Source organism: Varanus komodoensis, unplaced genomic scaffold, assembly GCF_004798865.1.
Source record: "Varanus komodoensis strain SLA01 unplaced genomic scaffold, ASM479886v1 scaffold2, whole genome shotgun sequence".
NCBI classification, from domain to species: domain Eukaryota; kingdom Metazoa; phylum Chordata; class Lepidosauria; order Squamata; family Varanidae; genus Varanus; species Varanus komodoensis.
In genome coordinates, this window is record NW_025335568.1 from 53,576,202 (window position 1) to 53,591,496 (window position 15,295).

At 43.9% G+C, this 15,295-nt stretch overlaps 1 protein-coding gene across 3 annotated transcripts in view; it reads left to right on the forward strand.

Moving 5' to 3' along the window:
- EML4 (EMAP like 4) overlaps nucleotides 1-15,295 on the forward strand; it is a 180,657-nt gene that overhangs the window by 124,044 nt on the left and 41,318 nt on the right. For all 3 annotated transcript variants that reach the window (XM_044428748.1, XM_044428746.1, XM_044428747.1), the window contains exons 7-10: nucleotides 7,372-7,495; nucleotides 12,020-12,169; nucleotides 13,037-13,106; nucleotides 14,624-14,734. In XM_044428748.1, coding sequence (XP_044284683.1) covers nucleotides 7,372-7,495; nucleotides 12,020-12,169; nucleotides 13,037-13,106; nucleotides 14,624-14,734 — 455 coding nt within the window. The remainder of the gene's footprint in view (nucleotides 1-7,371; nucleotides 7,496-12,019; nucleotides 12,170-13,036; nucleotides 13,107-14,623; nucleotides 14,735-15,295) is intronic.

A 15,295-nucleotide genomic window follows, 5' to 3' on the forward strand; every position in this document is an offset into this window, starting at 1 on the left:
TAGTGTGTGTGGTGCCCATGTGCTTGTGGGAGCCACTGCTCATTTAACAGGCCTTGGCATTTCTAAACTAGCAACTGGAAGCTCTTGTTTTTAAAAAAAGAGAACAGGTCAACAGAACTTGCAGAAGGGAGCTCCACTGACTTGTCCTAATCTGAACAAGATTTCTGCTGGCTTCTGGGGTTATTTTTAGAAGGTCCCTCCAGAGCCCCACTGCTCAAATGGTAGGTCCTGCGAGCATGTTGAAGGGGAGTGTTCCTGTGCACTGTAGGCCATCAACGTAGCTTCTGTTGCGTTCGCATGTGGTGGGATCCCCTGCAGCAGGTAACAAACCTTAACAACCTACATTTTCCTGGTCCTCTCTTTGGGTCTACTATTATTGTCTTACAACAACTGAAAAAGTTTACAAAGGCAAAATGTCCAGAAAGAAAGGATATGTTTAGTTAAATTGCTAGGCTCTGGGCGTGTATTTTTCCCCGCTGGCATTTATTCTCTCTTAGAACCTTTTATGGTAGTCTTATCAGTTTTTATTGCTCATCAGGCATTTTAATATATGAACGCGTAGTTGCCAAACAATTTTGGATCCAGTTGTATATCAGTCACTCAGGTCTGAAAAACAGCTCTGACTGGTGCGCACCTGCCTGCTTGTGGCACCTTAAAGACAAACACAAGTATACAGCTGATTAAAGTTCATTTCATCAGATGCATGGACTGTTGCATAGGCTGTGTTTGGATATAGAAATAATAAGTAATGACCTATCCTTATGGGAACATGCTTGGGGAATTCTGGATTGCATCCTTCTCCCTCCCTCATTGAGGAGATTGGAAGCTATCACATCCTTTCTTCAATTAAAAGCACTTTTATGTTACATCCTAACTTGGAACTATAGTTAACCTTAACTGTGGTTTATTGAAACAAGCATCCGCATAAACTAAGATTCAAAGTTGGCTTGTTGTAGTAAATCATGGGTAAGAATAACTGCAGTTTGCCAAAAGCAGACGTGAAAGGTTCCAGTGCCTTCTGGAAAGATGGATGCTGTAGAGTCTGAATCGGAAGATTACTTTGGCTTGTCCCCAATAACAAAAACCCAGAGCCTATTTTTGTATCCAGATATGTGCAATAAAAGATAATGAGAGGACTCAGTCCCTCAGGTCAGCCATCTCCTGCCAACCTGAAAGTTGCTGTTCTCCTAAAATTGAGTTTCTCCCAAAAATGAGTTTCAAAGGGAGACTCCAATGCAAAGCAATTGAATTAGAATTTATCAAGAAGTTTGACTCTCTTTTTTAGGCTTGAATTAGGATAAGGATTTCCTCTCTCATTACAGCTGCTAATCAACTTATCAGTACTGGAACAACTGTGTTTATGACCAGTTCTAGCTGTTGTGACAGTCCCTGTGGATTTTTCACACACTGAAGCTTTCACTGGTTTATCACAAATAATGATGTCCTCTATTTCATGACCATTTACCCTGCTGTTCACACACACAATGCCCGTCTCTATGTGTTTGTCTGCTGGCTAAGGATAATATTCATGTATCTGATGACAGTCATCTGGAATGCTTTGCAAGCCTTTTTGATGTAATATAGGTCAATGCAGATTAACAATCTGTAACAACGTTACTGTATTTTGGGTGGCTTACACTTATGTTTACTGCATACAGCTTCGCACAACTTGATTGCAAGGGAAGATGCAGGAGTTCAGTGTCACACAGTTGTACAGACAGGATGTATAGCTTGCTGGGGCTTCCTGCTCCCTTCACATTATGCCAGTCCAAAGCCTTCTTCTTCTGGCTGCTCCGATCTCCTCCTTGTTTTTTTTGGGATGCTTTCCAACTGATTTATATATTTAAGCATATACCAAAAGCATTCAAAGTGGATAGCCACAAGCAAAAATGAAGTTGCCGTGTAAAATGGCAATGCAATCTGAAACAAAGACACAAAAACAGCGCAAATGCAGTGCAGGCCGTTGTGAACCCGCAAATGTACCTTTTCCTCCAAGGTGGTGCTGTCTGCTCCATTTGTTACCCTCAAGGCCATCCTTCCTTCACCCTTCCTTTTTATTCTGCCTTTAAACGGTGTTAAGTCTTGCAAGAGCCACAGGCCAGCATACGTGCATTTTTTAAAAAGCGTACAAAATCCTTGAAACTAACATCAACAACATGCCGTGACTTTCAGGATCTGTTCTAGCTGTTTAATAAATGTTCTCCCATGTCTGGCTCTAGCTCAAGGATGAGGCTATGTGCCAGTACCTATTTTAAGGACTTTGCTTTTAACTTGGCTGCACGTGAAGTGCAGCTTTGCCTTTGCCAGGGGCAGCAGGTCTTTACACGCAGATGCCTTTAGCAGTAATGGTGGGAATGATACACCAGATTACCTGTTTAAGAGCCTGATTTGCATTCATGAGATGGCGGGGACACCCCCTCCCTAAGGCTGGTTCGTTCTTAATGCGCTTTGTATGCGGCACATACTGTTCTGGGGGATATTTTATGCTTACAACTAACAAGGGACCCTGGGAGAAGGGCTTTCTTGACATCTTGCACTTTACCTGCAAATGTGAAATAGCTCTTAAGGAACTCTAAAATGAGCACTATGTGCCGGTACAGATGTTACATTTGTATAATCTTTAAAAATGCATGAAGGAAGCAGCTGGGCAGTCAGTGGCTTTGATGAGAAGATTGGCATCCAGATGGGCAGCCTTCCTCAACCTGGTCCTCTCTCAGTGTGCTGGACCACAGCTCCCATCACCTCCTGCCAGCTGATGGGTTGCATTTGCTGTTTCTACCCTGAGTGGCTACCAGGGATTTAGGAGACCTAAGTGTTACTGCTTTAGAAGGAAAGCCTAAGAGACAGAAGGCTGCCGAACAGTAGAGTACTGCTATAAAAGCACAAATCATCCAATGAGAAAAGCAGACAGGTGCATCAACATGCTAGCCGTGGACGTCTTCCCTTGGGCCAGTGGAAGTGACACTAAGTGTGACCTTAATCCTGCCAAGACTGTTTCTGTGCCTTTGTGCAGTGGCTCCACACCACCGGCCCAGCTGTTCTTCGAGCCGGTCCCACCTTTTACTTTTGTATAGCATGAGTGCTTGTTCCTGACAGCGGCCTGAGTGCATGACTTATGATGCCCAAGAGTATGATGACATACTATTCAAGTTAACAGTGGTGGCAGTACTAAACCAGTGCTTGTTCCAGGATCTGCAAGAGCCCTTGGCAAGACACCTGCAATTATTATTATTATTTTATTATTATTAGAACATTTCTATGCAATAGGTCCCCTTGCTCAGTGGAAGTGGCTTTCATCACCACACTGCTCAACTGCTCCTCCCCCACTTCCTTTTCTTTCTCCTCCCTCCCTCCCTCTCTCTCCCACCTTTCTCTCACTGTGGAGCTCAAGATGGTTCCCAGGTGGTCTCCCCTCCAAGCTCGGGCCAGCCCAAGCCCTGCTTAGCTTCAGCATGGTAGATGCCTTACGTGCCTTCAGACCATATTCTGAGCCATCCATTTTCTCATCATTGCTAGCCATTACTTGCCTGATAGGCAAAGAGCCAGTGCACAAGCAGGAAGTGTCATGTAGCTTCCTCCTTCTCACTGCTATCCTTTTTCTGAGCCCTAGCAAGAGGCAGGCAAGCAGTGAGGTAGAAGTGGCTCTTTGCAGCAGTGGCCCCCCTTTTGGAAGGGGCTGCTTTGCAAGGGCCAGCCTACCTTTGATGCTGGTTCTGTGCTGAAGTACAACAAGCGGACCTTTGCAAGCTGTCGCTGCACAATAGTCAAATCATCACTTTAAGGTGTCATGATAAATTTCAGATGTTTTGCCTGCCATATATTGCAAAGAAAATGCAAATGTTTTCATTGTATTGCTCCACTTAAACTGTTGGCTTAAAAACACTTTGGTAGGCAGGATCAATAGAAACAGTCTGTGTAATGTATTCATGTGAAGAAGAGTGCTGGGGACATGTATATAAAAAGCCTACTTTTCCAGCATCCTATAATAAGTGCAGTCTTGCCATACAGCGTGCCTGTCTGAGGATCTCTTTGAAAGCTTAAATGTGCTAGTACTTATTAGAAATATTGGTGTTGTGACTTTTACCAAATGGGTGATGATATTTTGTCACAACTATTCATTTCACCTTCCTCTTAAGCTTTTTGGTGGACTTTAATAAAAAAAATTGTACTCCCATTTGTTCTGAGAAATGACTTTTTCTTATGGGACTCAAAACTGCAAAGAGCCAAGAGGATATAGGATGTTTGAGGTACACATGAAATATCTCATCTGTTTGTATCCTGAAAAACTGTTAAACGGTTTGGGAGAGATTCAATAAAGCTGAGTTTGATGTTCTGGAACACAGTAATTAAGCTAATATAAATTAAAAGGGAGTTAACACGGCTGTTTCTCTTAGCTTGTATTTACAGGAGTTTTGCCCAGGGCAACTATCTTCTGTTTGAAAATGCTTTTGTTGATATGCTGCCCATTATCTGCAGAACTTTCAAAAGAGTTTTGCATTAATGCTAGAATTGCCCTGTGGGCTTCTGTACCAAAGAGAACATTTTATAGTGTTGGATTTCCAAAAACCAAAAGAAGAAAAAATGAAGAAGCAGAAGCAGCAAGGATAGGAGTGAGAGGTTTCCCCTCCCTCCCTCCCTCCCTCCCTGGACAACTTAGTCAGAATTTATTTACACAGGTATTTTAATCAAAATGTCTGAAAAATGGATTCAGAGAGTTCTCTGAAGTTTGCATAGCGTACCAGAAGAAAACATTGCTGGTATTCTTTTCCCCCCATTGTTATTTCTTCAGGGTGAGGAAACACAAGAGATGCTTGGTATCTGTATCAGCGCTATTTATAACCTTAACTTCCACACAGGCACCATGCTTTAACCTCCAGTTTCTCTCATGACGCCGCTGAGTTCTCTTAGGAGTTCTCTGTTCTTTCCTAAGGACAACATTGGCAGCCTTCAAAACTGGTTGCTTCTCACAGGCAGGCAGGCAGGCAAACAAGGTGCCTGCTGGAAGACAATCTTAGCTTGTACTTTACTTTCTCAATACACTTTTTGGATAGCCAGTGTTCGAGGGATGAAAATGGAGTAAATGGCAATTTAATTATAGTCTCTGGAAATACAGTTGTCTCGGTTCAGACTGCATTTTTTAATGCACATGAAAAGCGTTTTTATCCTGTTGCTGTTTTTCAGACATTGACTCCCTTCTTTTCAAGATATGGAGAGTCATATTCACGGATGCCAAAGCGTTTGAAACACTTTCACAAGCACTTTCACCATTACACAAAGTGTTGCTGGTGCTAGTTGCACTAGTTGTTCTCCTAGTGACAACTGCTGATGCAGGAGTGGGCACCCCGAGGGCTTGCACGTAGGTGTCATTGCCTCCCACAGAGCACCCAAAAGTGGTCCAGCCATGCGCCAGCAACGCAGTGCCGCCTCTCGTTCTTTTTCTGGCCCTAAGCCACCATGTTACGGAAAGTGTATTCTCCAATTTCTGTTTTCAAAATTGCCTTTTCTAAACTTCTTGACTTGGCACACTGGGGTCTCCCTGCCCCATCTTCCCACTGGTTTCCCCTGTTCTTCCCCACTTTGCTCCTAAGTTGTTCTTAAGAAATATGAGACCTTCTGGGACAGTGCTGGATTTTGAGCAGGGGGTATGGCAGGCAAGTGGCATCGGCAGAAATGAAGAGGGGCTCTTTGCACAAGCAGAAGTAATCTTCTTGGAAGAGCACCTGTGGATCCGAAGACCTGCTGCTTTACGAAAGCTTTGCAAAATCACATAGCTTCTGGGTATTTCAACTTTGTTCCTGTCTTGGAGTTATAGCGGATTTGCATATTAAGTCCTTCAAGGTTGCCATTGCATTCCCCCACCCCACCCCAGCAAATGCTAACTGATCTATCCACCTGGCAAGGTGTTTGGCAGTTGTGGCCTATTGTGAGGTCTCAGCCCAATTTGCAACATCCTCCTTGCTTAGTTGCTTCAAAAAATTCTCACCATTTGGAGAACGAATAAATTGCTTATTTGCATATCTGCTTTATGCAATCCCAGTAGCAGCAACTCTGTATTCAGTGAATTATTCAGTAGCAAAAGTAGTTTTTTCTATGGTTTGCTTTCCCTCTAACCCTCTAACCCTGAAGACTGCAGAGAGTGGGTGCTACCTTAGACATTCATAAAAAGGAACGTCACCTTTGAGATTGTGCCTCCAAGCTCGGAGGATTAAGGGCAGAAGCAGAAGGTGCATGGAAGCAATCTTTGCCTCTACACTCCTCCCACTTGCAATCAACCAGATGACGATTGGCAGCTGGTTTGCCACCCTGTGTATGGAGTGCTGGACTAGACAGACCTTTGGTCTGATCCAGCAAGCCTTTTCTTAAGTTCTTATGGCCGATTTCATCTGTCTGGGCAGAAATGCTTTGGCCAGGGAGAGAAAGAGACTTCGTATCCTGGCAGAATTGGTATCCTTCCATCCATACCCCAGAATGCCCTTAAATCACTTCTCTGAGGTTGTTCTTACACGCTCATAGACACGGTTGACTAAGGTCTTTCTGTGCCAGCTGCAGGGGGGTGGATTGGAGCACAGATCCACAACTCTGAGGTCAGAGCTCTCTGAAACATTGAAACTTTCCCCTTTGCTGATCTGCCAGTGGGGACCATGATAGGAACCTAAATGGTTTGGTTTTGCAGAGCATATCATTTAGTGTTTTCCTGGTTTCTAAACATGAGTAGCACTTGTTGGTGTTCGGCTCACCTACTTTTTTCTGCTTTTGACTTGTCAGGAGCAGAACTCTAACCCTATTTTCATGATTTGGCTCACATCATTTAGCATTTTTGTGATGGCCCTGGAGTGGGGGACTTCAGGCCCAGAACGAAATCCTCCTTCTTTGGTCCTCCAAATGGCCACACTCTTTCCCCCAAGCACCAATCACCATAGCTTCCTCTCATTCCGAAAGGCTAGTAAACACCATGAGGCTTCAGTATTGGTAGGAAGGGAACATTAATGTTCTGTGCAGTTGAATTTGGCCCTTGAGTTGAAAGAGGTTCCCCACCTCTAGTGTGGTCACAGAGGCTTATGCGAACAGATGAGTGGGAAGGAGCAGCCCATAGAAAGGAGTGAATTGCATTTATTCAGCACTTAGTTTGATATTATAGCAGGAATTATGCCTCAAGTGGGTGGCCAAGCTAGAAAAAAGGACAGGCTGCTCTGAGCAGAGGAGAATCTGAGCCAAAGTGCCTCGGCACTCACTGTGTGCAGTACCAGTTGTGCATTTTGTTCTAAAAGTCTGGGTCTGCATGACACTTGTAGCCTCAAAATGGAATGTATTGTCAACATGCCGTTCTCTACAGACCCTGTTACATTCTGTTTGCAACTTTTGTTTTGACAGAAGGAGAGTACATCAAGATGTTCATGCGGGGACGACCCATCACAATGTTTCTTCCTTCCGACGTAGACAAATATTACGAAATCAAGGCAGAGCTGCCTCCTGAGAAATTAAAACTGGAGTGGGTGTATCCTTATCACAAACCCTCAACAAAAATACTTGCTTTTCAGAGTTTTTCTCTCCACCCTTCTTTCTTTTTAAAATATAATTTCCTGTTTTCTCATATGACATGAAAAGTACATAATTTTATGCAGCCTGATCCAAAAAAAGTCCTACAACTTACGAAAAAAATATGTCAGTGTTTACGAAATTATAGGCTATGCATTTCCTTCCCAGCACTGCTCCTGCTCAGCTCTCCTGCCTTGTAGCTTGGCACAGATATTTTCCCACAGTTGCTCCAGTGCTGTGAATTCTCTGACTTCTTAGGCACTGGGCTACTCTTCTGTTTCAGAACATGAAAAATTGTCCTGGTGGATGAAATCATCTAGTCCTGTTGGCTTCATTTGTTTCATCCCCATGGTCATATTCTCCCATTGGTAACATGTGAGAGCTGCATGCCAGACATGACTGGGGCAAAAGAATCATGCAGAACTTACCTACATGCATCCACCCACACATTCCACACGTTCTCTTTGCTATGTGTGTGCACACACTCATAGACACAACAATTGGCCCTGCCCACATGGCAGTTAATACTGTAAAAAGTATCCCGTTTTTTCTGGCCTAATGGGTGAGGAGTTGGTTTTCACTGGGGTACCACCCTCGGGGAGGGGTAGCCTTTTCCTCCAAAGTTTGGTCAAATTAATCTTGGCTTCAGGGCAAGACCTGATTCAAGACCTTACCTTTGGAGGGAGCAGGCAAAAAGTGCTTAGCATCCACCTTATGGGTGACTAAGAATATATAACAAGTAATAGGATCGCCCTCTCCTTGTCCCTATCCCAAAGAAATTCATCTGCCCGGGTGACCAGGTTCACACCTTATCTACCACGCAACCTTTCTTGCTGGGCTTGTGAATGATAACTTGCAAACAGTACCACCTGAACAGTGCGAGGCTTCTGGCCTGAGAATAGTGTCCCATTGTGACGTAAATGGGAGGCATCAGAGTAGCACACCTGGGCTTTGAAATGATATTGAAGTTTAGGTGTATAGAAGGTAGGTGTACAGGAGCATCCCGGACTGGCTTCACATGCCGCAGATGGCGAAGATGGTGAGCTGTGAGAATCATTCAGGAAATTCCCACAGAAAACAAAGTGAAGAAGCATGCCAGGGATAGCTGTTGACAGCAGAATGTTGGACGAAAAGGTCAGACTGATCCAGCACAGCAGTTTGTCCTTTTAGAGGAAAATGTTGCTTTTAAAGTTACCGTATTTTTCCGACTATAAGATGCCCCCATGTACAGGACACCCCCCACTTTTTTACCAATCTCCGAGCGAACAAGCTGCTGCTGCACACACTTCAACCGCCTCCCCGCACGCGCACTCCCTCAGCAGAGTCCCGACCGATCGTGCCCACCTCCCCCCGATCGCGCTCATGCCCGCCTCCCCCCGATCGCACCCGCGATCGCACCCGTCTCTCTCCCCCCCTGCGTGCCTGCAGTGCTCCTCTTGGGCCCCTATGTATAAGAAGCCCCTCCATTTTTATGTAAATATTTTAAAGAAAAAGTACCATCTTATACACGGAAAAATACTACCTTTTCAACTGTTGTAAGCTGCTGGAATTACAGATAACTAGTTCTTTATTAAGATGATAAACTTTTAGAAGAATATAATATGCTACATTTGTTTGACACCCATCAGTCAGAACCTGGCTCCTGACTCACAAATGTGAAAGACATTGGTCTTGTTTGCAGTTTGCGCCAGTATTTCCTAGCCAGCTGAGAAGTCTGCCATGGCCATAGTGTGTGTGTGTGTGTGTGTGTGCGCGCGCGCATTTGTATTCAAAATATAGATGATGAATACTATCATGGTGGCTGACTAGGAAAGTTCAGTGCAGACTGCAAACAAGCCCAGTTTCTGAAGGGCAAAGCAGTCTTCGAATTTATGAGCCAGGTGGGCAAGCAAGCAATGGCTTGAAGCATCATCTCACCACGGCCCTCATGCCCAATTCCCATTCATTGCTTGTGCCATGCAAAGAGGGAGCTTGAGCAAACTGAGCACATGATGTGGAACTTTCCTCCATAGAATAAAGTGGTGCAGTTCAGTCCAAGAAAGACATTTGCACAAACTAGCAAATTTTCTCAAAATGGGAAACAGGAACGAGACGGACCCAAGGAATTTGGCCCCTGCTCCATTTGGCAATATGTTACTTTTACAGTGAACCCATGATGCTTATGCTCATAATTGGCACTTCAGGGATGTAGTGCTCACATGTTTTGCAAGGAAAAGCAAAATTCTCACACACCCCTATCCTGGACCCAGGTTTTGGTTGATGTCAAACAGAGGTAGCAGATGAAGCAATGATGTTTTCAAAGTTTATTATATATAGTGTGCAATACCCCATAGTGGACATCTGCAACACTCAGCTCAGTGGTATTAACTGAAATGTATGCAAATGTAGACTAACAATACTAGCAGGAATTCCTAGAACAAGTTTACCCACCCGGATCATAGGGAGGACAGTGTTCTTGGTACCACTTTTTGGTACAAGTGTGATTTGCAGAGCGTAGAAGGCAGCTAAATTTTTTGCTTGCTGTTCCAGCTACTGGACACAAAGTGGATTTCATTTTTTGCCTTCTGGAATACTGCTTCCAGCAATGTTTTCAAGTAAAATTGTGTTTCAAGTGGAACAAGTTGTTCTAACACCCCTTCCCTTGCCCTTTACCGATCTGGATCACTGAAAATATAGCACTGTTTTTTTCTCCCAACCCGAATTTTGGATGGAAAGCTAACTAAAATTATTCTTGCAAAATAAAATAGGCTGTGTTAGAAGATGAGAAGCACTTTAACTTTTCTTCTTCTTCTCTGTATTCATTTACAAATTCTTCCAGGCCTTTTATTTTCAGAGCTGAACATGGAAGGAACCTAGGTCTTGATGCTAACCATTGTTAGCCAGAATGCCTGTACAGTTAGCTCCAAAAATGAAAACGGTGCCAGAAGGAATTGCCATGTGCCAGAAGCAGGGGACCAGTGTGTTAGCTCTTGGCCATATCATAGCCATATCTTTGTGGGCCTCTTTTTAATGTTTCTATTGAACAAGAATTATTTCAGACTCTAGTTTAAAAATGCTCTCTGTTCCCCCTGCACACATGCACCCCAGAATCCCAGAAAAGTGTTGCAATATTCTGGTGTTGCTTGTGCCTATCTTGTTGCTTTGTGGGAGGTTTAGGGATTTTCACACGCTTCTTTTAAAAGGCCAAGTGACATTGAAACACTTCCTCTTAGGAATGGAACAGTTAGGAAGGGTTCTTCTCTGATGCAGCCCCGTGGCTACAAAAGAGATTAAGGTAGTGCAGTGACTGTCATCACCTGATGAAGAAGTCGTATTTGGGGGTTTACAAGCTAACATGGCTTTACGCATGTACTTACCTGTGTAGTCTCAGTGTCTCTTACTTTATACTCATTAATATACCTACTCACGGCAGGTCTGTCACCCGTGCTACCTTCACTCCCTGCAGTGTTTATGTCCCTGTTACACAGTCTTCTGGGCCATATAGAAAAGGTAGAAACACATATGAAATGACAGGACAATAGTGCAATACAAACAGCATAGCAAAATACAAAACAATATGCATAATACAACTTCTGATTCCATGGCGAACTAATACAATCTCTGGTTAGAGCCTAATACTTAGGAAGAATGCATCTGCGATAAGAGACAAAATAGGTTATCAGACTTCCATAAAAGGAAGTCTGAATGGGAGGGTGTTAAAAGAACATTGGGAACCTAAGAAGAACTCTGCTGGATCAGGCCAAGGGCCATCCTGCCTAGCATTCCATCCTCACAGCTGCCTGTGGGAAAACCCACAAGTTGTTCCTGGGTGCAAAGCATTCTCCCACTTGCTCCCCAGGAGTGAGAGTGCCTCTTGTGGCCCTGGAGGTAACATGGAGCCTTCATTAGTGGCCTTGGACAGGTTTCACCTCTGGGTCTCATTCCCCCGTAAAGCTGTCGTGAAATTTTATACTAGCAAATTGCATAGTTTAATGAAGCACTGTCTGAAGGACCAGTTCCATTTATCTCTCTTGATTCTCAAAGGATGACCCTGGCTTCCAGTATAATAAGGGGTGGGGGGGGGGAATGCCTCCCTATCAGCTTGCTTCACACTGTGTATAATTTGCTGTGAGGTCTTTAAATGGCCTCTGTGAAAGGCAGCATTTGTGCAGCCAAAAAGCTTTGGCACAAGTGGCAGGTGAGTCTGTCTAGGGAGAGCATTTCCAACACTGATGTGGGGATGCATCTTAGAAGGCTTCCTCCTCCTTAGCCACCCTCGGATTCAGAGTGAAGTGGCTCTCATGGTAACCAAAAGAAGCTAAGTAAATTGCCACAGGTGAAAACAGGTGCAGCTGTGCAGTTCCCGGGGGAAGAAGCAACATACAAGGGAAGTTGCCCTTTCTTGTCACTCTGCATCTTCACAGTTCGAACCTTGCAAATGCTGATCCCTTCCAAAATACTTGCTGATTTGTGAAAACCTTGACATTGTCTTCTTCTAAAAAAGATATGGTTATCGTGGAAGGGACTGTCGAGCCAATGTTTACCTCCTACCTACTGGAGAAATAGTATATTTCATAGCATCTGTGGTAGTACTGTTTAACTATGAAGAGCGGACTCAGCGCCACTACTTGGGACATACGGATTGCGTTAAATGGTGGGTTTAATTAATGTTTCAGGTGTTGTTATGATGTGACGAAACGCTGTTCTCAGTGTTCTCTTGTTAATATTTTATGGCAATTTCCATGGTATTTTTCATTTCTGATCTCTGCCATTTATTCATACACTTGTTTTGCCAGAAATCATGAAGTCAGGTATAAATCTTGAATAAAATCATTTGGTTTATTAGGGAATTTGTATCGGGGGACAGGATTCATCTTCTCTGTTGCTGAACTCAAAGTGCCATACTAAGGTATTCTCCCTCTCCCATGGGAGTGGTCCTTTTAATTATCTTCATACAATAGTTCCAGATATTCCCTCTCCTAAGCTAGATGTGCATACGACTTCCCTACCACCACCACAATCTGCAAGCATTAGCAGAGGGGGGAAAGCCACCTGGGTAAGACGAAGTCTGCCAGTACCAGGTTTTCTGTGTTCATTCTTCCCCATGCCTTGGGTGATGGCTGGTTTTTGCCTGCCACACCAGAAAATCTTGCTACACTGAACCAAATACATTCAGCTACTTGAGATCCTGACGGTGCCAATGAGGTTCAGCTAAAATCCCTACAAGCAGCCGTTTGTGGGAAGAGGTGCATTTTTTAAAGTCTTGGCTATCCCTGTTCAGTAACTGTGGGGCTCAGCAGCAATAGAGGAGCATGCGGATCTCCTGCTTTGCCTCTTAACTGATACATGGTCGTCCAGGCTGTGCATGGGCAGTGCGATGCTCAGGAGAAGCTGCCATCTCGCGGGAGCACACACACCGTACCCCCTTCCTTCTTCCACATTGGTATTGTGGGGGCCTCCATAAAAGTATGAATGTCGTCCCCCAGTCCAGTGACTTCCATGTTGCTCTGGTTTCTTTTAGCCTCGCTGTTCATCCAGACAAAATCAGGATTGCAACTGGACAGCTAGCTGGAGTGGATAAAGATGGAAGAGTAAGTTTCAAAGATGCCAACTCGGGGATTGGCTTGTGTTTCTGGAAATTAGAAACTCCTGTGGAGGGTTTTGCTTTCATGTTTATTGCTGCTCACCTCCAGTGCCTTATGCAGGGGGAATGTGTTTCTGCACACCTCCTGATTTTGCACTGTGCATTGTGCATTTCCTACAAAAGGCAGGGAAAGTGTATCTTAGCCAAGCCTCCCTCTCATGTCCCCGAAGGAAGAACTGACTCTCACTACAGTATCCACCACGCTGGGGGTCTTACTGCTTAAGAAAAAGGAAACTTGGACTGGCCTAAGGAAGGCCTAGCAAAACAGCTCTTGCAAAAAGCTCCCAGCGAAGGGAACGTGCTTATCACCAAGCAGAGCTCTTAAAACCAAGCTATGAGCGGCACTTAAATGCTGTGATCCACCTAGAGAGCTTTGGCTATTGGGAGATATAGAAATACAATAAATGAAATTAAATTGCCAGGTTGTATCTGCAGAGTTGATATTGGTGGTACGACTACACAGGAGGGTTAAGAAGAAGAGTGATGCTGCACATGACTTGAAGTAGTGACACTGGGACTCACTATGCCGCATGACAGCCCATTGTGAGTTATGTAAGCCATGGTGAGTCCATGGGGCCAACACATTGTGGATATGTGGGCCCACTGGATCCCCACCACTGATTACAAGTATTCATGTAGCAAATGCCCTGATTTTTTGGTACTCAGGTGTAAGTTTCCTCTACCCTCTCCGGTATGTTGTCTTAGTCAAATTACTTTAATTGCTCTTAAAATGTATTGTATTCCATTTTGTTGTACCTTCTTTTAATTTCTTCTTTAAGTAGTTTCAGCTCATATTCATGTGCCCGTGCACCTCTGTCGATCTGTCCCAAATGTATGACGATAGTTGGACATGAGTTCTTAATGTTGCAATCCTACATCCAGTTACCTCAGTTCAGGCCCCTATGAACTTGGTGTGCCTTACTTTTGAGTAGACATATATAGGATAGCAGTGTATATTGTGCCAGGATGTCTTTAAAGTTGAACTGAAATGCAGGGTATGTCTTGTCTTAATTTCAGTTAGTATTTAATTCACATGTTAATAATTGGTTATGTTCACTCCAACAGAATTTAATGACTGGCTTCACACAACTCTTGCCTCAGAGTTGAGTATTGATTGAATTTAGGTCTTTGTTGAACCATGGGTTGTTGTTGAAACATCGGGTGTCAAGCTGTCTGAACCAGCTGTGATGACAAGTCATGGTTTATTAACCACAAACATCCCATGAAGAGGACTGATAATTTGTTGTTAGGTTGTTACTGATTAACATACTATGGCTTGTTATTGTCACTCAGTTTGGACAGCCCACGTTTCCTTGACTACCCATGCACAAACCAAATTCAACCCTTGAATATAAGTAAGTGTTGTGTGAACCCAGTCAGTACCTGCTTGATGCAAGATTAATTCTTCATTAGCCACCTTTAGCTGTTCAGTAACCATTTCTGTTCAATGTCTTTTACACGCAGCCTTTGCAGCCCCATGTCAGAGTATGGGACTCAGTGAGACTGATGACTCTACAGGTTATTGGCCTCGGGACTTTCGAGCGTGGAGTGGGGTGTCTGGATTTTTCAAAAGCAGTAAGAAAAAATAGCATATTCCTTTTAAAAAATCACATAATTTACTGCATGCGTTTTTGTAAACATCTCTAGTTGTGTGTGCATTTTGCTAGTAAGCAACAAACTTGGCTTTGAATAAAGGCTCACAGAGAAGAAAAGTGTAGGTAGCTCTGATGGCTCACACTAAGGACTCTGCTCACCTGTTTTCAGAACAGCATCTGGTGACGGGCAAAAGGGCACCAGGCAGCCTGTACCAGCTGTGCTGCCCGTCCTTTCTATTTCTATGAAAGGTTGCTTTGCATATGGAGTCCAGAGAGCTGTGCTGGTTGAGGACTGGGCAAAGTGTCGCTAGCATCTCTCTGCTGTCCTGGTGTCTGATTCCTGTTAGGATATGTGAGCACTGCTTGCTCTGCACAAATGGGAAAATCGAGCATGAAGTTTGTGCAGACGATACGATTTGTCCAGCTTTCTTCCATAGGCTAAAGTTAGGCTTTCAGTCCATAGGGGGAAATTTGCACAACATTTATTAATGATAAATTAACCTGTGATTATTAAAGTGAGAAAAACAGCACATACATGCAC